Genomic DNA, 25,013 nt, shown 5'->3' with positions numbered 1-25,013 from the left:
GCCCCGCCCTCTACCTAAGCCAAGGGGGAACAGACTTTGCAGAAACTTGCTTTGAGTGGAGCCTCAGGATGGTCTGAGCTTCTGAAGGTTTCCTCTCTGCCCACTTCTCCTTCCCACAAGGGCACCCTTCAACCATCCCTCTCTGGTGTTTGACCTGCAGGTCTGGGGGAGTGGGAGGGTGGCACCAAGAAAGGCTTCTGAGAGGTGTAGCAGCTGTAGGAATCGCGAACAAGGTGAGGAGGTTCACACAGCATTGTTTCTTTTACTCTGTAGAGGCTTGTTCCTGTGGCAGAGTGGTGGGGCGGGTGCTGTTGGGTCAGTGGGGATGAGGTGAAAGCCCGTGGTCCTCGAACTCCTCCACTCCTCTGGGTGGCCGACAGTTGAGCCTACTCGGGTTTTTCTAAGTCTGTTCCCGGGCTGGCCTGGGAGGAACTGGCACAGGTGGGTAATATAATCCAGACGCCTGCCTGCCTCACTTTCCCCTTTAATGGTTTTTCTGCTTTCCACAGTCAGGGGCTCGGGCTGCAGCTCAGTCAGTAATGGAGATAGAGTCCATGTCAGCTAGACACCCATCCTTCCCACAGGCCAGGCCCCCAACCTCACTGGGGCAAAGACAGAAGTGGAGGAATGGGGGGGCGGGGACCTGGTGAAGACAGGAACTGGGAAAGAGGCCGGCAGTGCCTCTTTGCTCACAGGGCTGTGGAGGTGCCAAATGTAGAGGCTTATGCTGGGTCTGCTTGGAGGCAATTTCACCTGCCCCTCTCTGGGTGGGGAGAAGAGATTGTCACGTTGCTGTTGTTCAAACCTAAGAGTGTCACTTGGCTTGCATTGTGACCTTAGGCTTCCCTGATGTGGGCCTTGGTTTTTTTCATTGTGTAGAAAGGTGCCCTGTAAGCTCAGCCTTTTCAGATTCCTTCATCAGATATTAAATCAATCTCTAGGAGACAGTGCCAGCACCCGCCCCTGCCCCCCCATAAATGTTTGTCCTTCGCGGTTCTCCTGGCACCAAGGCCTGAAATCTGGCCAGCGCATCCTGCAGTCCTTCCTCAGGTAGCCCAGTCCCATCTCACTTTTAGCTATACTGGTCTCTCTGTTTCGATTCCATCTTTACCTTTCCTCTTACCAGTTCCTTTTACCCCAGCCTGATGAGTTTGACTCACCTATGCGCCTTCTCCCACAATCCTTCCCTAGTTTCCCCCTGGTTGACCAAGTCTTTGTTCCTTAGATCTCTTAGATCTTGACTGTTCTGGGTAGCTTCCCCCCCCCCGCCCCCAAAAGGTCACCGGTTTTAGGATTTTTATGGAACAAGCAGTATCAAAAATACAGCTGATCTTTGACCAACACGGGTTCGAACTGTATGGGTCCACGTATATGGTTTTGAATTTTCAGTAGTAAAAGTACTACCTGGTTGGACTTTTTGACCATGGGCTCCTCTAACTCCTTGACTGTTTAAAGGTCACTTGTACTTGATGTTTTTTCCTTGGCTTTGTACCGGGTGTTTATGGGCTTAGCTTGCTTATAGGCTGAGAGAGACTCTTCGGGGCCAAGCTCTCTTCCGCTTCTGTGCTGAGTAAAAAAGACAGAGTGACTAAACTTCAACTGAGGGGAACTCCAGGTCTTCGATGTGCTCTTCCTCCCTCTCTGGTGTGGCAGGGGTTTATGCCCAAGCAAGCTCCCCTGCCTTGCTCTTCTTTGTTCCCTCTCCCGAGGGAACCTGCCCGGGAGCCAGCCTGTCCCCGGAGAGCAAGGTCCGGAAGAAGAGCCCGGCTGGAGGAGGGCAGGCATATTTGTGATCTGCATCATGACCTGAGCTCGTTGAGCCCCAGGAGTTTTCCCACACACACTAATTCTTTTCATGTTGAGAGATTATTTGGTGGTTTCTTTCTCTCTACCCATGAGGATAGGGAATGCTTGGAAGGATTGACTTTAATGGTAAGAGTTGGCATATATTGAGCATTTACTGTGTGCTGGGTACTCTTACCCTGCTCTGTTCTTTAAACTGTCAGAGTGGCACATGAGATTGTTATGACTTCAGTTTTACAGATGAGGAAACTTAAATTCAAAGGGCCTCTGCAGGGGGCAGGGTACCAGGGACTCTAAGCCCAGGCAGATAACACAGTCCATGTGCTTCACTACCAGTTGCCTTGCTTTCCTGTACAGTATTTAAATGAAGGGGTGTCCTGCACTTGATTGAAAGTTGAGGCACAGAGAGAGTGCCCAGAGGTTAGACACTTGATTGTGGGGTCAGCCACCCCCACTTTACAGGGAGGCCACCCTCTCTGCTGTCACTGCTCTACTCGTTAATCCCCTCTACCCTGTCACTCCTCAGCACCCACTTTCTGCCCCTTGTTTCTTGTCATCTTGCTTAGCCGTAGTGGTTTAGCACCCCTATTCCACCGTCCTCAATCTTAAATGAAAGTAGTGAGTTTGGAGTCCTCCTGGCCTAGTGGTGAGGACGTGGCGTTGTCACTTCTGTGGTGTGGGTTTGATCCCTGGCCCAGGAACTTTGGCATGCCACAGGTACAGCCAAAAAAAGAGAGAGAAAATAGTGAGTTTGCCAATCTTCGAGTTTCACGGAAAAGTCTTCTGGTCTCTCCACACACATTCCCCCGCACCCCCACCTCATGACTGCACATAGAGATCCTGCTGCGTTTCATTTCATACCCAGATGCACCTGTGTTTTTAGGCAACCCCTTGACTCTCTGGGACAGGAAGTATACCTAATAGCTCCCGGCTTGCCTTGGTCAAGGATGCAGATACCCATACCCATAGAGGGGCCTCTTTCTGTCCTAGTTCTCCCCTGGAATGCCAAGGCCCACTTGACCTCACTTCTGCCTCCCTCTCTGAGAATCTCTTCCTGCTGTCAGTGGCTCTTTCTAGGAAACATCAGGGAACTGCTCTAAGATTGCACCAGGAAGACTCTTTGACGCATTTCTTACCATTGGACAAGACACATGGGATTTCCAGTTAGCTGGAAGGAGCACTGGACAAGGGAAGTCGAGGCTTCAGCTCCCATCCTTGCTCTTCCCTAAGGAAGCCCCTTCTTTAGGGGCCTCACTTCCCCGTCTGCAGGCAGAGGGGGTGAAAGCCATGGACCTTTTTGCTGCTCTAATGTTCTACAGTAGTTTTCTTGAGCAGATACAGGGTGGTGAGTATAGTGTTTCCTGAGCTGGACTTGGGTCACTGGCAGCTGGCACAAGTTTTAGAATATAGAGGCTGGAGGAGGAGGAGGCTTGTCCCTGGGCTGGTGCTGGATGTAGGGACTGGCACCTTACACAAGGGGTTGGTTTTCACCGGGAGCTATTTCAGGTGCCAAGTAAGTTGTGCCTGTGTACTGTAGAGCTGTCCTGTGTGTCTGTGTCTCTGTCTGGTGGGCTGGTAAAAGTGGGTGGTTGGGAGGGGACCCAGAAAAAGATGCATAGTGGAAGTCAGAAGGCCTAGTCTGTTTTTCCAGCCTGACTCGGGGCTTGACAGCAGCTCCTCTGAGGCTTCCGGGGTTTCCCCCGCCCCACTGGATTTTAACAGACCTGGGGAAGAGCTGCCTTCTTTTAAAGACAGAAATAGTTCTCTTTCCCTGGAGGACTTTTGTGTCTCTTTGGGGAGTTTTGTCCTTCCTTGGAGCAGGGGCAGCCTGGGGCCTAGGTGAAAGTAGACAGAATCAGGGCACTGTAGGTCCTTGGGACGGGGGGAGACTAGCTGGGAATGGGGCTCTTTCAACAGACTTCACACACAGCTGATGGAGAGGTTTCTGTGTGTGCCCAGACTAGCCCCATTCTTCTGGTCAGTTTGGGTTCGCTAGGGGAGTGGGGAATCTGTAAGTTCTAGTGGCAGGAGGGCATGCCCATCACTTGGAGAACGAACCTTTAGGACTTCACCATGTCCCTTTGTGATCTTGGTGAACACAGTGTCGGGCAGGGTGATTAGAGGATCTGATTCTTCCCGATTTTGAAAGAGTTTTTAGTAGAGGAAATAGACGATGAACGACCTGAAAAGCTTTGTCGTAAACTTTTTCAAGTAGACTTCAGAGATACCTTGCCCTCTGAACCTGATGGTCCTTTCCAGTTTCTTTCTTTCTTTCTTTTTTCCCTTTCTTTCTCCACTATAGCTGATTTACAGTGTTCTGTGAATTTTCTACTGCACACACAGCAAGGTGACCTGTCACACATGCATGTATACAGTCTTTTTTCTCACATTTTCATGCTCCATCACAAGTGACCAGACATAGTTCCCAGTGCTACCCAGCAGGATCTCATTGCTTATCCATTCCAAAGGCAATGGTTTGCAACTATTAACCCCAAATTCCCCGTCCCTCCCACTCCCTCCCCCCTCCCTCCTGGCACCCCAAAGTCTGTTCTCCATGTCCATGATTTTCTTTTCTGTGGAACCTTTGCAGTTTCTTGTTAATGAACTTGATGTTGCAGGCATTTTGGCCTGCTCTTGTCCAGGTAGCACGCATAGAGTGTTGCTGGGGGCTGGGTCCCGGGTCCCAGGAGAAGTGACTACTGCCTTGGCTTAAGTGTAATGGAGGGAGAGGGTCCTCTAACAGCTGCCTCTGCTGGTCCTTGTCAGGGAACTGGGTGGTATTAAGCTTCTCTGGGCCAACCCAGGACTAGCAAAAAAATCATTGTGAAGTAAGTAGCTCCCTGGGCTCCATCCTCTTGGAACTGAGAGCGAGTGAGTTTCTGGTTCTCCAGGACCAGAATGGGGAACGCTGTGGGCCGGGTTACAGAGCCCTAGCTCTGCTCTGGCATGTGGGGTGTCTTGAGGGGGCAGTACCTCCGGTATGGGGTGGAGGCCAGGAATGCAGTGGCTTCACATTTAGGAGTCAGGCAAGGACTCTGTCTACTCATTAAGGGATCATGCGTCTGATCAAGGAATAGAACATTCCTTTTGAGACCAGCTGGACAGATTTCTCTGCTCAGTGACTGGGGGCAGCTCTTGGCCCTGGCGTGGCTGGCCAACAGGGGGGCGCAGTGATGGGAGAGCCGTGGGTGAGCAGAGCCCCAGGATGTATCTTTTCCCGTGGGTCTCTGGGGGAGGAAGGATTCAGAAACACTTGGTTTTCAGAACCAAGTTTGAAGAACAAGTGTAGGTGTAAAAGGATCAGACCTATTATTCCTACTTCCTTCAATTTTTTTTTATTTTTATTTTTTCCTTTTATAAAAGTCCCTGTCTGCCCTTGTTGAAACTACTGGAGAATCCCAAACAAAATTAAGTCATTGTAAACATATACTTAACTCCTGGTAATACTTGGTTATATGTCCTTCCCGTGTTCCTCTCTTGCATATGTCTGTGTATACATTTTTTGTTTTACAAAAATAGGATTATAATCCATACCAGTGGAGATCATCATCTTTTTGTGACCACTCTAAAGATACTTAAACTTGATTTAGCCGTTTCCCTACTACTGGACATGTAGGCTGTTTCCAGGTTTTTGAAATTGTGAATATTCTTTGGATATGTTTGCACATAAACCTCATTTGTCTAATTTGTATCATTAGGATAAATTCCTAAAGGTGGAACCATTGAATCAAATGGGGGGGGGGTCCTGACTTTTTCTTTGGAAACTTGGAAGGCAGCAGGTACATCTTCCCTAAATGACCCACCCTCTTTTGACCACAGGTCGCTGAAAATAGAGCTGGACCTGGCGTGTAGGGGCTTAGAAGGGGTGTGGGGTCCCTGGACTTTGTGATTGCCTGCTTGGGTTTTGTTTTTTTGACAACCCCCTGCATAAGGAGTTCCTAGGCCGGGGATCAGCTCTGAGCTGCAGTTTAAGTCTATGCCAGAGCTGTGGCAACGCCAGATCCTTTAACCCCCTGTGCCCGGCTGGGGATTGAACCTGCATTATGGCACCGCAGAGATGCTGCCGATCCCGTAGCACCACAGCAGGAACTCCACCCACTTAGGGTTTTTATCTTGCCTTCCCAAATCTGCTCACACACATACTTGCAGAATATTAGAGCCAGTGAGAGTCTTTCAGATTCCATTATGAAGTCTGCTCTGATTCAGGAGCCTGAAATAGAGAGCTAACCCTGGCATGAATTCAGTATGCTAAGGACTTACCTTCTCCAGGCTTCTGTCCCCTTTTCACAAGAGGGTGTAGAACTGTGAGACTCCTCCAAGTTGAGTTCCTGGAGTTTTGGCTGCTGGCTGTTTCCACGATCTTACTTTTTATGATTTCTTCAGGAAGAGGCTGGTAAAATTGTTATTGGTATTTGAGCATGCGTCCTCACACCTCCGTCACATCTTCCCCCTTCGGGAGCCTGCAGGTTCCTCAGTGGAGTGGGGTAGTAATGACGATGAAGAGCTGGTGGTGGCCCCTCCCACAGCACTGCATAACCATCTCTCCTTTCTTGTTCCCACAGAACATTCTGCTCCGGCCAAGGTGGTGAGAGCAGCAGTTCCGAAACAGCGCAAAGGTAGCAAGGTAAGGAATGAGCATTGGCAGCCCAAGCGGGGACTTTGGGAGGTGGTAGCCTCTTTTGTAATGATTGCTTCTCGGCTTTAAGGTACTTCTGGGTTTTCTCTGACTAGCAAGGGTACCTCTTCTGGGCCTTCATTGTTCTAGTAGATAGACTTGACTTTGGCCTCTGACCTCTCGGTGGGGCTATATTTTGGATAAGGGCCTGAATGGCGGAGGCAGGGTTACCCCAGGGCCCTCATAGATTGTGCCTTGCAGGTTGGGGACTTTGGAGATGCAATCAACTGGCCAACACCTGGAGAGATAGCCCACAAGAGTGTGCAGGTAAGTCTTCCGGGAGGAATGGGCACGTTTGAACTCTCTCTACATGTACACGTTGGACCTCTCAAAGCTTTCAGAGCCCCAGGTGTTAGCTTTCTCAGTTTTTTAAGAGGAGTGGTTGATATAATATGGACAACATTGAAATAGCTAAGAATCATCCTTTGAGCTCTTGCTATGTGTTAGGAACTGCCAAGTGCTGTCTATGCATCATTTCATCTAACCCTCAGTGATTTCTAGATAGGTCTTTCAACAGTTCGCATTTTACAGGTGAGGCCACTGAGGCTGGGGAAGTTAATTACTAGCCCTTGGTGGCCAAATGGGGATTGGAAGTCAGGTGTATTGCATTGATCCAAAGCCTCTGTTCCCCATCACTACACTCGGATTGCCTGTGAGTGAAACAAGAGAGTGGTCATTAGGCCAGGTACCCACCTCCAGGCCGCAGGTCATGGGTGAGCTTATATAGCTCTCCTGAGCCCCAGCAGAAGATAGACTCCTGGACAGTCTCCTCCTTCCCAGCCATTTTGTTCTGGCTCTGACAATCTCGGTCCATCACTGGTTCTGGTCAGTGACCTTCAGTTCACAGGTGGGAGTGGTGTGGACAGGCCAGGGTCCAGCGTCTCTGCCTTTCCACAGGTAAGCTGGACCACGAGGTCCTGCTGTAGGGAATAAACACTTGGCCCTTGCAGGCTGTAGCCCCTGTCCTGGGTGTTGTCTTTGTCACCTGGACTCTGAAGCCGGAGAGAGGATTGTCTTTCATAGCTTCTGCCTTTTCGACCACTCTTACCAGCAGAAGCATCTTGGGTGTGAAAAAAACCACCTTAAGCACCTTAGAATACATCTATCCCAGCCTGCCATCAGAGGAGGCAGGGCTTCTCTGCCCTGTCTTTCCAGTGACGGGGGGCAGGGGGGGGGGGCTCCCTCCTGTCCCATCCCAAGAGGCTCTTACGCTTCCTTCACCTCCCTGTTCCTTTACTTCCCGCTGCAGCCACAGCCCCATAAGTCTCAACCTGCCCGAAAGCTGCCACCCAAAAAGGACATGAAGGAACAGGAGAAAGAGGGGAGCGATAGTAAGGAGAGCCCGAAAACCAAATCGGATGAATCAGGAGAGGAGAAGAATGGAGACGAGGACTGTCAGCGAGGGGGGCAGAAGAAGAAAGGTGAGTGACTCGGAACCGGACTTGGGAGAAGGTGGCAGGGCAGGACCAGGGAAGGTCAGAATGCAGGGGGCTGCTGGAGCCATCTCAGGAGCCCCCAAGAAGTCCTTGGGAGGCTAGTGGGTGATGGCCCATTGGGCCGGCAAGCTTCACTTCACCCATCTGTCCGTCACCTCCTTCTGTTCTTAAACAAGCATCTGGTAAGCCCTGTTCTCAGCACTGGGGCTCTAGCAGTGCACAAAACAGAGGGTCCCTGCCTGAGTGTCTTATTGTATCTTGAGGTATTGCTATCCCGTGTTAGGTTTCATTTAAAGATAGGAATTCCTGTTTTTCTGGCCAAAATGGTTAGGGTACACGTTTGGCTGCTCATATAGATCCAAAGGAACAGTGGTTTAACCAAGACGAAAAGTTTATTTATTTATTTTCTTTCTTACGTGAGAGCTTGGTGGACATGGGCCAGGCCTAGAATGGAAGCTCTCTGACTCCTTTATTTTGGTGTGGGTTGGGTCTTTTTATCCCAGACTGCTTGCCCCACCTCGTGAGACAGGGAAAGGTGAAACTAGCTCCCTGCCTTATAGGGATTCTCCCTGGAATTGCCTCTTTCCACTCAGCATTTCAGGGCAAAATTTTGGCAGGTGTCCAGAGGAGCTGGAGGCACAGTCTTGTTTATGGGCAGGGGGTTCTCCGACCACAGAGAAATTAATACTGAGAGTCATCCAAGAGTGTCCATCACACTGAAGTCTGTCACCTCCCTATTTAAAGATGAAAATGAGGGAGTTCTCATCGTGGTGCAACGGAAACAAATCTGACTAGGCATCATGAGGTTGCGGATTCGATCCCTGGATTCGATCCCTGGCCTCGCTCAGTGGGTTAAGGATCTGGCGTTGCCACGAGGTGTGGTGTAGGTCGCAGGCGGGGCTCAGATCCCAAGTTGCTGTGGCTGTGGTGTGGGCTGGCAGCTGTAGCTCTGATTTGACCCCTAGCCTGGGAACCTCCATATGCCGTGGGTGCGGCCCTTAAAAAAAATTAAATAAAGTAAAGCTGAAAATGAGTTCCAGTGAGGGAAAGGAATTTGCCCAAGGTCACCAGATGGTGATTGAGCCTGAAGCCCTGGACAGGAGCAAAAGGGTTAAAGGTAGGGATGGCCTGGGGGGGCGGGGGGTGATTTCTTCTTCAAGCCCTTCTTGTGCTCATGCTGTCCTCTAGGGAACAAACACAAGTGGGTTCCGTTGCAAATAGACATGAAGCCTGAAGTGCCCAGAGAGAAATTGGTCTCACGCCCTGCTCGCCCACCAGAGCCACGACACATATCTGCCAACCGCGCCGGGGAGATCAAAGGTATGTACCTTCTGCTGTGGAGGGGCTGGGCATGCAGATCACCCTCAGCCCTGACTTGGTGCCCCCTCTCTCCATAGGGTCTGAGCCTACCACCTACGTGCCCGTACCCGTGGCCCCCCCCACCCCAGCCTGGCAACCAGAGACCAAGTCGGAGCCTGCCTGGCACGACCAGGATGAGACATCGAGTGTGAAGAGTGATGGGGCTGGTGGGGCGCGGGCTTCCTTCCGTGGCCGTGGACGGGGGCGTGGTCGCGGCCGGGGACGCGGCCGGGGTGGCTCTCGAAGTACGTGAGGCCCCTTTGGGCTCCGGGATGTCCTAGGGAGTGCGGTGGGGGTGGCAGGCAGGGATCTCTTCTCTCTCATGGCGCCCATTTTCCCGTAGCCCACTTTGACTACCAGTTTGGCTACCGAAAGTTTGATGGTGCAGAGGGGCCCCGCACCCCCAAGTACATGAACAACATCACCTACTACTTTGACAACGTTAGCAGCACTGAGCTTTACAGCGTGGACCAGGAGCTGCTCAAAGACTACATCAAGCGCCAGATGTGAGTGGACGGGAGCCTTCTTCCTGGAGTCGTGGGTAGGGTTAGGGCTCCCTGAGGATGGCATCCCAGGAGAGGAGGCCTTGTAGGCCTTCCTGGTGCAGGCAGCAGTCGTTGACTCCGGCTGGAGCCGTAAAAGATAACTTGCTCTCATCTGTGAAGCTAAGTTTTCATTAACTTAATGTTTATCACACAGCTTAGTACCCATGCACTTTAGGAAACTTGGAAATTACTGATAATAAAAAGGAGAGAAAATATCCAGATCCTATTCCCATTCGTGCCTGTGTTTGTAATGGCAGCATCGTCAGAGTGCTGGCAGACACTTCGTGAATCCTCACTCTTGGTGAGGCTCGGTGCTAAGCGCTTTGTAGGCATTCTCTTGTTTAATCCTGTAGTTATCCACTTAATTCTTGTGAGCTGGGTCTTAGGCCCTTTTTATTGAGGAACAGACAGGCCCGGTAACTTGCCCAGCTAGTAGGTAACAGGGCACATATTTGAGTCCTTTTCTCTCGGATTTGCAGAACCTTAGCTCCAACCGCTCCGTTGTATTGTCTCTCAGTCTGGGGAGGGAGCCATACGAGGAAATAGGTCATTGCAGTAGAGTATGATAAGTGTTTTAGAAGCAGCAGAGAAAGTGGAACAGCAGCATTGGAACTGGGTTTTAAAGAAGGATGAGGAGCTTGTCAGGCGTACGCAAGAGGCTGAAGGGCAGAGGAAACAGTTTGACCCAAAGTTAGGGAGCATGAAAGGATAGGAGATCTCTTTTCAGTCTTTGGGACAGGGTTGGTAAGAGGCTGTGTGGCCTTCCCGGAGTCTACAGAACAAGGAAGTCACCTTCATAACGATGAAGTAATCATGCCTCTTCTCCCCTCCACCTAGTGAGTACTACTTCAGCGTGGACAATTTAGAGCGAGACTTCTTCCTGCGACGAAAAATGGATGCTGACGGCTTCCTTCCCATCACACTTATTGCTTCCTTCCACCGAGTGCAGGCCCTTACCACTGACATTTCACTCATCTTTGCGGTATGTCTCCCTCCCTGGGGCTGGGGCGCAGGGCAAAGAAAGGTCCTTGCATAAGGAGCCAGAGTTTGGGCCAAGCCCCTGGAGGAGTCCCCACCTTATTAATTATGCTAAGGGTCTAGGGCTTGGCCAGCCTCTCTCTCTTCCTCTCCCTCCTTCCCTCCTCTTTCTGCCCCCTCCCCCCCATATTAGGGAACATTTTGGATGTGGAAAATTTACAAAAGTAGACAGAATTGTGTCATGAGCTTATCCAGCCTCAGCAGTTATCAGCTCATGGCCAGTCTTACTCCATATATCTCATCTCTTTTCTCTTCCAAATTACTTTGAAGGAAATCTCCAGTAACCTCACTTTTATCCTTCCTTGTTTTAGTACCTAACTCTAAAGATATAGATGTGTTAAAAAAAAATATATCACCACATATTTGGTCAGTTGCAAATGCATCCTACTTGTAAAAAAAAAAAATTCTGTTAGTAGTTTCTGAGACTCAGGATCCAGGTAAGACCAATATATTATTGTTTTATTAAGTCTCCATCCCTCTCCTTCCTTTCCCTCAGAGTTTATTATTTGAATATGCTCAATTGTATGTATTTCAGAATTTTCTGTAGGACACAGGGTAACAATTTTCACATGTTCTTCTGTACTCCTGGTTTTCTGTCGATTGGTGGTGGAGAAGCCCAATCACATTCCAGCTTTTTGGGTTTTTTCCCTTCTCCTTGGTCAAGAATGCTTGTTAGGTGGTGATAGATTCTCAGGTGGCACATAGTGCTTCACTTCATTCTCTCTTTTGCCATATAAGCTGCTATTGACAATCACTGCCTATTAATTTCATTAGAGACCAGAAAATAAATGGTTGTATTGTATCGGTCTGTCTTGTTAGCCGGAATACCTCTTTAAGGAGGTGCTTTGCCTTATCAAGTGTTGGGTTCCAAGAGGTGTATAGTTTGTTCAGGAAGGGCGTACAGGTGCCTGATCTTTCCCTTTATTATGGAGTCAGTTTTCAGAATTAGGAGCAGATCCCTAATAACTTTCAAAAGTAATCAGTGAAGGGAGTTCCCATTGTGACTCAGCAGTAATCAACCTGACTAGTATCCATGAGGACTCAGGTTTGCTCTCTGGTCCTGCTCAGTGGGTTAAGGCTTCAGTGTTGCTGTGAGCTGTGGTGTAGGCTGGTGGCCACAGCTCCAATTTATGACCCCTAGCCTGGGAACTTCCGTATGCCACAGGTGTGACTCTAAGCAGACCCCCCCCAAAAAAAGTGATCAGTGAGGTTTGAGTTCTCTTTTTTTGTTTAACTTAGTATCATCACAAACTGGTAGATTCAAACATTTTGTTTATTTCAATTTGTTGCAGTTACTATGCCGAATCAAATTGTCCCATTCTTTGGCCAGTGGGACCCTGGTTTGTATTTCCTGCCCCAGATCTAGAATTGGCTATTTTTTTCAAGGAACTCTTGGTCCTCTATTTGGGGAAATGGTATTTAAGGTATTTAGATACCTCAGTCTGAGTTATAGAGGTGTTTATTGCTACTTGATTGGTCACTGTTTCTAGAGCTTTTTTTTTTTTTTTTTTTTTAATAAAATCCAACATGAGATCATACTGATATCTTCCATTAAAAGCAAGGGGTATAGGGTCTTTACTTAACCCCAAGGATTTTTTATTTGTAACTGCTGCTTTCTCCCATGGCAAAAATCCCAATTCTTAACGGCATCTACATAGCTATGTGTTTGTTTTTTTACTCTATGGTTTATACACATTATACTTAAAAATAGTCTCCTGCTCATAAAAAGGTTTCTAATTTATACAGTCAATGACTGTATTTTCAAGTTATTTAAAATAATTTGAAATGTTTTATGTGGTTGTGTCTTTAACTTAATAATGTGTATTAGTTTCATTAGTTTTGTTTTGCTCTCAAGATTATGGGGATTGCTTTCTTACTGCTAATTCCTAATTTTGTTTTACCTTTATGTAAAACATTTACATAGGTCCAAAGTCAACATGGTGTGTTCATAGAATTCTGATTTAAAATTCTCTCACTTGTACCTTTTCCCTTTTATTTCTCCACATAAGCAACTTTCTTTTGAATCCTTCCATTTAAAAAAAAAGGAAATGCCTCTGTGTGTCCCCTCTCTTTGATAAACGGTGATGTGGCACGAGTATTTCTTTACCTGTTCTTTCTTGCTTTCACCTAACATATCTGGGGCTTAGAGCATAGTAATAGTAGTAACTGGAAGATATTCCTCATTCCTATTTACAGGTGTACATATATCTATTCCTGTTTACAGGTGTATATATATCTTTTTGTGTTCTAGTTAGTTTATCTTTGTGTTTTTTTGGGGGGAGGGGTATTTTGGATTTTTATTTTATTTTATTTGGTTTTTTTTTTATTTATAATGATTTTTATTTTTTCCATTACAGCTGGTTCACAGTGTTCTGTCAGTTTTCTACTGTACAGCATGGTGACCCAGTTGCACATACATGGATACATTCTTTTTTCTCCCATTGTCATGCTCCATCATAAGTGACTAGACATTGTTTCCAGTGCTACACAGCAGGATCTCATTTAGCTAGTTTAACTTTGGTGTAGATTTCTAGAAGTAGAATGGCTCAACTAAGGGGTCAGTGCATGTAATTGTGCCAGCTATTGCCTGATTCCCTTACTCGTAGGTGTGCCTTTTGCATTCTTCTCAGAAAGAGTGCCTCTTTCTCCAGCCTCACCCGTTGCAGTATGTTTGTTCCATGTTGAAATGTTTTCCTCTTCCTGGCTGTCAGATTTTTAAAAGGAAACTCTCCTCTCTCCTTTTTTTCACCCTGCTTTCCAGAGATAACACACATAGCAGTTTACCTGTGAATCCTAGAAAAATTTGAGTGCATTTCTATGTTTTTACTTAAAAATCCAAACACCAATGGGGGTTGTTTTTGTTTGTTTTTCGTTTTTGTCTTTTTTCTAGGGCCGCACCCATGGCGTATGGAGGTTCCCAGGCTAGGGGTCTAATCAGAGCTGTTGCTGTCGGCCTACACCACAGCCACAGCAATATCAGATTTGAGCCACCTCTGCGACCTACACCACAGCTCACAGCAATGCTGGATCCCTAACCCACTGAGCGAGTCCAGGAATCTAACCTGCACCCTCATGGTTCCTAGTCAGATTTGTTACTGCTGTGCCACAACAGGAACTCCCAGACACCAATAGGATCTTAAACTCACTGACCTAGTCCTACTTTTTCATGGTCTTTACCACCTCAGCACATTTGAAGCTGATTTTTTTTTTTTCTTTTTTTTTTTTTTTTTTTTTTCTTTTTAGGGCCACACCTGTGGCATATGGAGGTTCCCAGGCCAGGGATCCAATCAGAGCTGCAGCTGCCGGTCTCTGCCACAGCCACAGCAATGCAGGATCCGAGCCGCATCTGCAGCCTACACCACAGCTCACAGCAACATGAGATGCTTAACCCACTGAGCGATGCCAGGGATCGAACCCTCGACTTCATGGATGCTAGTTGGATTTGTTTCCGCTTTGCCACAACGGGTACTCCTGAAGCTGATTTTTTTAAGCTTGAGTAGTGTTCCATTCAATGATGTGCCGTCATTGGTTTAAATTATCTAAGTGGTGGTGAGTTTGTTTGTTTGTTTTTGCTTTTGAGAGCTATATGTGTGGCATATGGAAGTTCCCAGGCTAGGGGTCCGGTTGGAGCTGCAGCTGCCAACCTACACCACAGCCACAGCAACATGGAATCCAGGCTGCATCTGCAGCTCAAGGCAACGCCAGATCCTTAACACACTGAGCGATGCCAGGAATCAAACACACATCCTCATGGATACTAGTAGGATTCTTAACCGCAGCAGGAACTCCAATTTAGTTTTTTTTGTTTACATTGTTGCTGTGAATAGCTTTCTATCCAAATCTTATACATGTTGTCACCTGTCGTGCAAGTATTTCTCTGGGGACAGTTCCTAGAAGTAGAATGGCAGGGTAAAAGGACAGGTGTGTTTTTCATGTTCATACCTTCCTACAAGTTTGAGCGTCTCACTTGTTCACTGTCATGGGAAAGGGTGCCAGTTTTCTTAGACTCCTGCACTGGCCTCATACTCCTGCTTTTCTTACATCTCCTAAGCTCAGGGGGCCCAGTCATCAACCACCTTAGAGGATCTCAGTCTGTCGATGTCTTTCGTCTGCATCCTCTCTCTCCTCCTCGGCAGGCACTAAAGGACAGCAAGGTGGTGGAGATCGTTGAAGAGAAAGTCCGCAGGAGGGAGGAGCCAGAGAAGTGGCCTCTTCCTGGTCCCCCAATAGTGGATTATTCCCAGACTGATTTCTCCCAGCTTCTCAATTGCCCAGAGTTTGTGCCACGCCAGCACTACCAGAAGGAGACAGGTAGGTACCTGCTGGCATGTGGATGTCTCCCTGTTGCCCTCATCCTTCCACCAGCAGTCCCTCAGGGCTGGCCTCAGGAGGACTGGCGGGATGAGGACCACCCCTTTCCGCCCTTCAGAGTCGGCGCCCGGCTCTCCCCGTGCAGTCACCCCAGTGCCAACCAAAACAGAGGAGGTCAGCAACCTAAAGACACTGCCCAAGGGCCTGTCTGCCAGCCTTCCAGACCTGGATTCTGAGAATTGGATTGAAGTCAAGAAAAGACCTCGGCCCTCCCCTGCACGACTGAAGGTGAGCGAAGCCTGTCCCCTGGCCTGGAGCTTGGGGGCGGGGGTGTCGCATAGGCACAGAGCTCTGGGCTCTGAAGGGCTAACAGGCAGGCTGGGTGCCTCAGGGTTGTAATGCGAGCTGAGGTCACCAGTGACTTCAGGAAGGCTGATACGGTGAGTTTGCATTTCCAGTGGGGACTACCCCATAGGGCAGTCTTAGCTCTGAGTTCCTGGGTGGTGGTTTTCACAGAGGGAGATCTTGTAGCTTCTGGCAGCCGTGTCTCATTAAGTGCTGAGTGGTTCTGAATACTTGGTTCTTTTACCCTATTTAAGTCCCTGGGGCTACGTTTTGATTGCTTTCTCCCTGTATTTGTTCTTAGTGTCGGCAAATAAGCCCCTCAGACCCTCTGAAGAGGGAAGGGAGAGGGAGCAGATACATGGTGTGACTAGATTTGAGTCTAGAGTAGAATACAGGTTTCCTGCCACTGCTGGCTGGTGGTGACCTTGGGAAGTTTCTTTAACATTTCAAGGCTTTAGGAGTTCCTGTCGTGGCTCAGCAGCAACGAACCTGACCAGTGTCCGTGAGGACATGGGTTCAGTCCCTGGCCTTGCTCAGTGGGTTAAGGATCCGGGGTTGCCATGAACTGTGGTGTAGGTCACAAACGTGGCTTGGATCCCATGTGGCTGTGATGTAGACCAGCAGCTGTAGCTCCAATTTGACCCCTAACCTGGCAACTTCCGTATGGCACAGGTGCAACCCTAAGAAGACAAAGGGATAATCATATCTCAGGGCTTCATTTTCTCCATCTTCAGATGAAAGAAAAGAGGGATTAGACTGCTCTGGGAATAGTGAAGCTATATATGAATAGTTGACATTTAGTCTCCTTTTAGAGAGCTCTTTGAATCTCAAACTAAGATTACTGCCCCTTTCCTAGGAGCAGACTTTTGCTCCATCCACCTTCCCATTCGCATCCCTTCTTTGGAGACCTCTTTGATCTGGGCCTTGTGAGGAGGCCTTTGGGTCTGGGGTCCTCTCTTTTCCATTGTACCGCTATGACCGCTTCCCTCATCTCCTTCCTCCTCCTGCCTTCGCACCCTGACTGGCTGGTCTATTCTGGCTGCGATCCTTCAAACAGTCTTAGAGATTAGTCTGGAATTATGAGGCGAAGGGTAGTTAAGTGGACAAGGACCTTACAAGGTTCAGGCCTGTAGACCACGAAGGCTTTGGAAAGGCAAGAGCCGCACTTAGCCCCCATTCCAGAATCAGACCCCTCACTCCCACCTAAGGTTCCCATCTTGAACCTTAAAGGAGAATAGGTTTGGAGTTTATACAAAGCTTTTTGCACAAGCAGGGACTCGACACAGTGTATCTCTTTAAGATACACTGTGAGGTAGACAGATGTTTTACCGCAGAAGTCTTAGATAAATTCCACTTGTCCACACTCTGAACTACTTTTGTTTGACTGAAAGCAACGTTATTTTCTCTTGCCTTTTGGACATGATGTTTTTTCTGCCTGGCATAGTCTTTGTCCCTGCCTTCGTCTGGTTTCCTTTCACAGTCTTTTCTTCCAAGAAGCCTTCCCTGACTGTTTCACCTCACCCCTAGTTGGTTAAGTGCCCCTTCCTATGTATGAGGCCTATTTAAAATCTTTACCATAACACATTGCAGTTGGCTGGTTGCTTGGTTGACTTTTTCTCCCACTAAACTGTGAGTTCCATAAGTTCAAGGACATGATCTTGTTCATTATCCTGCTTTTAGTGTCTTTATACAGGGCCTGGTGCCAGTGTGGACTTGCCCATTTATCAAATAGTTGAACACCTGCTATTGCTCAGTTCCAGTCTAGGTCCTGCGGATGTGCTGGAAGGCAAGGCAGCCGCGGTTCTTGCCTGATGAAGCTTTGATTTCTTTAGGAGATGTTGGGGGTGGATCACCACGTGAATGGGCCTCTTGAACTGCTGCTTTGTGTCCACTCCCAGGCCCAGGTGCTGTGTGGGATAGAGATTTAGGTAGAGGGATCACAGTTCCTACACACAAGGAGCTTGTCCTCTCAGCATTTGTGAATGGCTGTGATGGAAGCTGTGAGTGGCTGTCCCCTGGGACAGCCTTTCCCCATGAAGCTGATTCCAAGGCTGATGACTGTGACTTGCTGGCATTATCAGGGCCATGCAGTTTTAAGTCCTATGTTGAGGAGCTGGGGTTTTTCTCGGGACAGCGGCAGAGCCTGGTCTGAGGACTTCTGGTGATTTTTCTCTCTCTTTGGTCTGCCCCCATCTTAGAAGTCAGAGGAGCCCAGATTCCTCCACCCGACCTCTCTGCCTCAGCACCTGCCCTCTCAGCAGCTCATGTCCAAGGATCAGGATGAGCAAGAGGAACTGGATTTCCTGTTTGATGAGGAAATGGAGCAGATGGATGGGCGGAAGAACACCTTCACCGCCTGGTCCGACGAGGACTCTGACTATGAGATTGACGACCGGGATGTCAACAAGATCCTCATTGTCACCCAGACACCACCTTATATGCGCCGGCACCCAGGGGGTGACCGCACAGGCAATCACACCTCGCGTGCCAAGATGAGTGCCGAGCTGGCCAAGGTTATTAATGATGGCCTCTTCTACTACGAACAGGACCTGTGGACTGAGAAGTTCGAACCCGAGTATTCCCAGATCAAGGTGGGGCCTGTGACATGCGAAGAGGAAGGCTGACAAGCTGTGTGACCTTGGGCACACAGCCTCAGTATCCTCATCTAACGGGAAGGGGGGGTGACGCTTGACTGCTGGGGCGTCAAGAATGAGAAGAGATGTGTCAGTGCCTAAAGCTGCCGGTGTGAGAGGTGGTGATTGTGCTCTTGAACATCCGCATTGAGTGTCGTAAGTCAGCTAGGCGCTCCTCGAGGAGTAGAGTAAGGATTGGATTGTCATTTCTGTTTCTAAAAACTTAGCTCTATACGAAAGTTTACGAAGCCCGCTTTGGGTATCCAAGATGGAGAAAAGTTAGCTCTTTTGAAAAATCCCAGCTTCCTGGAAGCAGTCAAAGCCCGAGTCGTAGGTGTTTGCTTAGTATGTGTGGTGCTGAGCCTCTGTACTGAGGACTAAAGTGTTTGGTGGAGGTGAGGTGAGAGGTGCAGGGTGGGGGGCTCAGCAGCAAGTTCTTGGGGAGCCAGAGTCCTCACCTCAGTGCCGCTGCAGAGAGGGCTGAACAAGTACTCACCCCTGCTGGGTTAGCACACTCACACCTGGGTAGCTGGGGTTGAGGCATGGCGATGGGACAGCTGAGAGCCTAGGGACTAGAATTCCACATATGTGGATGTGGGAGCTGCCCTCTGCAGCTTCCTGCACGCCTTGATTCCTAAACAGGTTAGGGCAGTCTTCTTACCACCATCTTTTCCCCACCCACCCCGTATCCTTTGCAGCAAGAGGTCGAGAACTTCAAGAAAGTCAACATGATTAGTCGGGAGCAGTTTGACACACTAACCCCTGAGCCCCCTGTGGATCCCAACCAGGAGGTCCCTCCTGGACCCCCCCGCTTCCAGCAAGGTAAGAGATGACACCTGGGGACCTTGGCCTGGTGGGAGCCTCCGGTGGGGGCCTTCCGGAGACAGGGGGTCAATTGCCTACCCCTGCTTACTGTCCCCGTTCTGCCTCTGCAGTTCCCACTGATGCCCTGGCCAACAAGCTGTTTGGTGCTCCCGAGCCTTCCACCATCGCCCGCTCTCTGCCAACCACTGTCCCAGAGTCACCAAACTACCGCAATGCTAGGACTCCCCGCACGCCCCGGACACCACAGCTCAAAGACTCTAGCCAGACATCACGGTTTTACCCAGTGGTGAAGGAAGGTCGGACATTAGATGCTAAGGTGGGTGAGGCGCTCCTGCTGGGCTGCTGAGAATCTTGGGCCCACTTCCCTGCATTCCAGGGCTCTGTGCTCTCCCTTACCTTGTCTGAGCCAAGGAAGTGCCAAATCCCCCACCTGCTCTGTATTAGGCTGGTGGGCCAACCTGGGATTGAGGGACCACATCTGTAAGACCACTTCTCTAGACACTGGAGTGGTGGCCCCATGTAGCCATGATAAGGCCTAAGGAGGACTGGCCATGTGTGGGTCCTTGAGTAGATCAGGTCACTCCCAAGCCCCGTTTCCTCGCCTGTGACATAGGCATGCCAGCTCCTAGCTGACTGCTGTGGACACCATGTGGGAGTAGATAGGGCAGTGCTCACACCTGGGAGGAGATCTTAGTCCTACAAATGCTTGATGCTCCTCAAAGTCACATGAGTGCTGTTAGTAACAAATCCTGGACAATCCTTTGCAGATGCCGCGGAAAAGAAAGACAAGACACAGCTCGAACCCGCCGTTAGAGAGTCACGTGGGCTGGGTGATGGATTCCCGAGAGCACAGGCCCCGGACTGCTTCCATCAGGTACTGACAGTGGGGAGGAAGCTCAGGCTCACTGCAGGAGGGCGAGAGCCATGACTTCCATAGTACCGAGAAGAAAGAACCTCTTTGATCGCAAATTAAAGGAAGTTTAAGAAAGGAATCCTCATCCAAAGCTTAAAAAAAGCTAGTAGTCTAGAGAGCTTAATCCAGATCCTGGGAAGAGAAAGGCCTCTTTCTGAAGTGGTGTGGTGGTGGCCCTGGAGCGCATTCTCAGGAAGAGAGTATCTCAGTTGATTTCAGGAGTAGGTATCTGCTGCCACCTTCAGGATAGCCAAGGAGTTGAATAAAAAAAATACAGATTCCTAGGCCCCAACCTCAATCTGCTGACTTGGCTTCTGGGGGTAGGGCCCAGATTCCTTTTTATTTATTTTTAGGAAAATTGCTCCCAGTGTTCCCTGTTCCAGAGCAAGGTTTAGGAGCCACTGACCTGTGCACTCTGGTCCCTGCAAAGATAGGCATGGTTATAAAGAAACTGTAGATGGATTAACCCATTATAGCTCATTAAAGAAAGTCAGATGTTAACATGGGATGAGTAAATGGCTAAAAGATCAGGTTTGGGCATTGTACAGATCTGGGACATTAAATACTAGCTCTGTTACTGAGGGCAAAACTCATGGTCTCTGAGCCCCAGTACGTTTTTGTAAAAACCGTCCAAAGGCTGGTGGAAAGAGTATGTCAGACCTAGCACAGTAGCTGGGCCTCTTTATTTGTTGCACAAGAAAGGCTGGATCTTGGCTACTGGAAGGGACCAGAGGGGCACCTCCTAACCTGATGGCTGGTTGTTCTGAGGAACCTGGTAACACTGTGCCCTTCATGATCTCTGCAGCTCCAGCCCCTCAGAAGGCACCCCTGCTGTTGGCAGCTATGGCTGTACCCCTCAGTCGTTGCCCAAGTTCCAACATCCTTCCCATGAGCTGCTCAAGGAAAATGGCTTCACACAACACGTCTACCACAAGTATCGTAGGCGCTGCCTTAACGGTAAGATGGACAGCTGGAGAGGGTGGAGCTTCCTAGGCCACTACTTTGATGCATTATAAAGGCTGGTAGACCACGTGACTTTTCTCTGCCTTCATAGCAAAAAGTGACATGACATTACAGCTTGAAGGAATGAAGTTCAGCTCAGGCCAGGTAGCTTTGGGATACAGGAGGTACAGAGAATCTGGTGCTTAGAACATTCCGCATTCCTGTTCTTGATCTTTCTCTATTGATAGGAAAAATCTTTATGTTTTATATCATTAGCGTTCTCCTGTTTCTGTTAAGGCTGCTGATTCAGCCATTGTTGAGTGTGGTCCACTCTCCATCACAAAAGGGTGGGTATGCCTGAAGCAGCGTATATTCTCTGGAATAGGGGTTGCCTAACTGTGGCTGATGGACCAAATCCAGCTAGCGGCCTATGCTTGTATAGCCTTGGAGCTAAGAACAGTTTCTACATTTTTAAGTGGTTGTGGGAGTGGACAGGGGAGAATTTATGGCAGAAACCGTATGTGACCTGTAAAGTCTAAAATATTAACTCTCCAGCTGCTTAGGAAAAAAAGATTACTGACCTCTGCTCCAGATGAGAGTGTAAGGAGAGAACCTGTCTAGATGCTCCCATTTGCTTTCTTACATCCCAAAAGGAGATGTCTTTTAACTGCAGGTTTCTGTCATATTGTCTGTAAGGAGGCTCAAAATAAACCTTAGTGCTCACTTACAGTTATTAAGTCATTCAGCCACCTTTTTACTCAGCAAAATATGGTTACAAAATGTTTGGTTCATCTGCCTTACTTCCCTCTTCGTGTGTGTGTGTGTGTGTGTGTAAGTTTTATTGATGGACTTTTTGAGTTTCTACTTTGTGTCTAGCATGAATAATGCTGCTGTGAACATTCCTATAGATGTTTTTGTGGGAACACACATTTTCATTTACCTTGGGCGGAAGAGTGAGATTCCTGCGTCGTATCATAGGGTAACTCTCTCTGACCTTTTGAGGAACTTTAAGACTGTTTTCCAAAGTGACAGCACCATTTTGTATTCCTAAGAGCAGTGTTTGGGGGTTCTGATTTCTCCATGTCCTACCAACACTTATTATAGTTTATCTTTTTGAGGATAGCCATCCTGCTGGTGTGTGCGAGTGTGCAGTAATAACTTTTTTTTTTGGCCGTACCTGTGGCATATGGAAGTTCCCAGGCCAGAGGTCAAATTCAAGCCACAGCTGCAGCAACACCAGATCCTTAATTCACTGCCAGGACAGGGGTCAAACCCATGCCAAATGATACCTTCTTCTGGGTTTGATTATTAGCCTTTCCCTGGTAGCTAATAATGTTGAGCATTTTTTCATGTGCTTTTGAGCCATTTATATATTTTCTTTTGAGAGATGTCTATTCAGATCTTTATTTTTTAACCAGATTATTTGTTTTTATTTTAAGTTGTAATTTTGTTGTTGTTGTTTTGCTTTTAAAGTTGTATTGAAGTTTAATTGACTTACAGTGTTTTGATAATTTCTGCAGTACAACAAAGTGATCCAGCTATACATAGACAGAGTGCCCAGTGCCCAGCAGCAGGGCCTGACACACTGTACTTAGCATTCAGTAAATACCTTCCCAAAGACTTAAGGGGCAGGTGATGAGTGAGGGAAGGAGAAAGGACTGATGTCCTTGAGTCCCAGGATCATTTGTCCCCATAGCACAGGCAGTCCAGCCCTAACACAGTCTTTCCTTCTTCCTCCCCCATCAGAGCGGAAACGCTTAGGCATTGGCCAGTCTCAGGAGATGAACACTCTCTTCCGCTTCTGGTCTTTCTTCCTCCGAGATCACTTTAACAAGAAGATGTATGAGGAATTCAAGCAGCTGGCTCTGGAGGATGCCAAAGAAGGCTACAGGTGAATGGGATCAGGGGTGGTGAGGGGTCCCTGTTGGGTCTGCTTCCAGAAGTATAATTGGAAATTTATTGTGTATATGCTTCATACTCTTTATTTCAAAAATGTATTACTTTTGTGTGGGTACTACATTTACATGATTGAGAACTCAAAGAGGTCAGAAGGTTACACAGTAAGACGTCTCCTCATCTTAGTTCCCCAGCCAGCTGGTTCCTTTTCCCACAGCCAGCAAGTACTGTTAGAATCTTGTGGATCTTCTCTAAAAAGGGAACTTTGCTTTATAAGTTCCCTTGTGGCTTGGTGAGTTAAAGATCCAGCCATGTCACTGCAGCAGTTTGGGTCGCTGCTATGGCATGGATTGGCTCCTTGGCCCAGGAGTTCTTGTTGTTTTGTTTTGTTTTTTAGGGCCACACCCATAGTATGTAGAGGTTCCCAGGCTAGGGTCTAATCAGAGCCATAGCTGCCAGCCTACACCACAGCAACATCAGATCCGAGCCATGTCTGCGACCTAAACCACAGTTCATGGCAACGCTGGATTCTTAACCCACTGAGTGAGGCCGGGGGTCGAACGCAACCTCCTGGTTCCTTATCACATTCGTTTCCACTGTGCAAGGACAGGAATTCCTGGCCCAGGAGTTTCTAAATAAATAAACAAAATTTAAAAATGCAAGTACTTTGCTTATTATGTAGGCGAGGGCAGACCTATGTAGTCTTCCACACACAACGTTTCACCCCTTTTGTTTACACAAAAGATGGTCTCTTTTGGATACTATTTTGTAGCTTTTTGCTTTTTTACTTATTTATTTATTTGTTTTTGGCCGTGCCCACGGAATGTCTAAGTTCCTCGGCCAGCAATCAAGATTACACCTGAGCCACAGCAGTGACCGGAGCCACTGCAATGACAACACTAGATCCTTACCTGCTGTGTCACAAAGGAACTCCATTGCTCTATTTTAGAGATCATTCCATATCCATGTATAAATAACTTTCTTCTTCTTTTTTATAGCTCCTGTGGTCTTAGACTGTATGGATATACAATAATTTACTTAATTATAGACTGTTAGGGTGTTTTGGCTGCATCCATGGCATTCAGAAGTTCTGGGACCAGGGATTGAACCTGAACCACAGCAGTTACAATGCCGGATCCTTAACTCTGTGCCTCCAAGAAACTCCTAACCAGTCTCCTACTAATAGACACTTGAGTTGGTTCCAATATTTTGCTCTTTTAAAACAACAAAAAACTTTTAAAAAGATACTTTTTTTTTCCTCCCAAGTAAAATGTTCTCTCTGTAAGCAGTTTGTAAAGGGATAGCAATATTGAAAGAGCTGGGAGAGAAAGATGCCCTTCAGTCCAGAGACAACCAGTGTTAATGTTCAGTCGTATTTCGTGTATTTAGATCATGCATTGAATGCCTTTTTTATTTATGTCTTATTTATCATTTAAAAGAATGAGCGTTTTTCTGTGTCTTTAAGATATTTAACTTTTTTGTCTTCCTAGAGAAGACAGTCCATGTTTTTGCTGGAAGTTTAGAAAATAGAGTTAAAAAAAATTTTTTTTTTTCCTTTTGCTTTTTGTGGCTCCCCCACGGCATCTGGAAGTTCCCAGGCCAGGAGTCAAGTTGGAGCTGCAGCTGCCAGCCTACAATGCCACAGCTACAGCAACACCAGATCCAAGCCTCTCTGACCTACAGTCACACACTGCGGCGACTCTAGATCCTTAACCCACTGAGCAAGGACAGGGATCAGACCTGCTTCCTCATGGATACTAGTCAGATTCTTAACCCACTGAGCCACAGCAGGAATAGTCGTGTCCTGTCAGACTTTGTACACGTGCAGATATAAAATACATATTTGTTTACAAAAATGGACATTCTACATGTAACACTTCTCATTATCCATCAATGTATATTTACATTGTAATTTTTAATATATTTTGTTGTAAAGAGTTAACATGATTTTTCTTAACCACTTCTGCAAGACATTTAAATTTTTTTAATGCTTCTATGAGTAATTTTATACATCTATAAAATTCTAAATTTTGGTCATTTCCCTGGTATATGTTCCTAGAAATGAAATTTCTGGAATTCCCGTCGTGGCGCAGTGGTTAACGAATCCAACTAGGAACCATGAGGTTGCGGGTTCGATCCCTGGCCCTTGCTCAGTGGGTTAAGGAGCCGGCGTTGCCATGAGCTGTGGTGTAGGTTGCAGACGTGGCTCGGATCCCGCGTTGCTGTGGCTCTGGCGTAGGCTGGCAGCTACAGCTCCGATTAGACCCCTAGCCTGGGAACCTCCATATGCCA

General features: G+C 47.9%; 1 protein-coding gene across 1 annotated transcript in view; it reads left to right on the top strand.

Moving 5' to 3' along the window:
- The window catches only part of LARP1 (La ribonucleoprotein domain family member 1), a 60,727-nt gene that overhangs the window by 29,568 nt on the left and 6,146 nt on the right, over positions 1–25,013 (top strand). Inside the window, exons 2-16 of the mRNA XM_021076708.1 lie at positions 6,366–6,427; positions 6,680–6,745; positions 7,728–7,899; positions 9,103–9,234; positions 9,312–9,518; positions 9,617–9,779; positions 10,656–10,800; positions 14,993–15,167; positions 15,286–15,455; positions 17,711–18,103; positions 18,844–18,967; positions 19,081–19,286; positions 19,738–19,844; positions 20,689–20,840; positions 22,572–22,716. Coding sequence (XP_020932367.1) covers positions 6,366–6,427; positions 6,680–6,745; positions 7,728–7,899; positions 9,103–9,234; positions 9,312–9,518; positions 9,617–9,779; positions 10,656–10,800; positions 14,993–15,167; positions 15,286–15,455; positions 17,711–18,103; positions 18,844–18,967; positions 19,081–19,286; positions 19,738–19,844; positions 20,689–20,840; positions 22,572–22,716 — 2,419 coding nt within the window. The remainder of the gene's footprint in view (positions 1–6,365; positions 6,428–6,679; positions 6,746–7,727; positions 7,900–9,102; positions 9,235–9,311; positions 9,519–9,616; positions 9,780–10,655; positions 10,801–14,992; positions 15,168–15,285; positions 15,456–17,710; positions 18,104–18,843; positions 18,968–19,080; positions 19,287–19,737; positions 19,845–20,688; positions 20,841–22,571; positions 22,717–25,013) is intronic.

The sequence above is a fragment of the Sus scrofa genome, chromosome 16 (genome assembly GCF_000003025.6).
Source record: "Sus scrofa isolate TJ Tabasco breed Duroc chromosome 16, Sscrofa11.1, whole genome shotgun sequence".
NCBI lineage: Eukaryota > Metazoa > Chordata > Mammalia > Artiodactyla > Suidae > Sus > Sus scrofa.
Note: the sequence above shows the minus strand (reverse complement) of the source record. Positions and strands in the feature narration are given on the sequence as shown.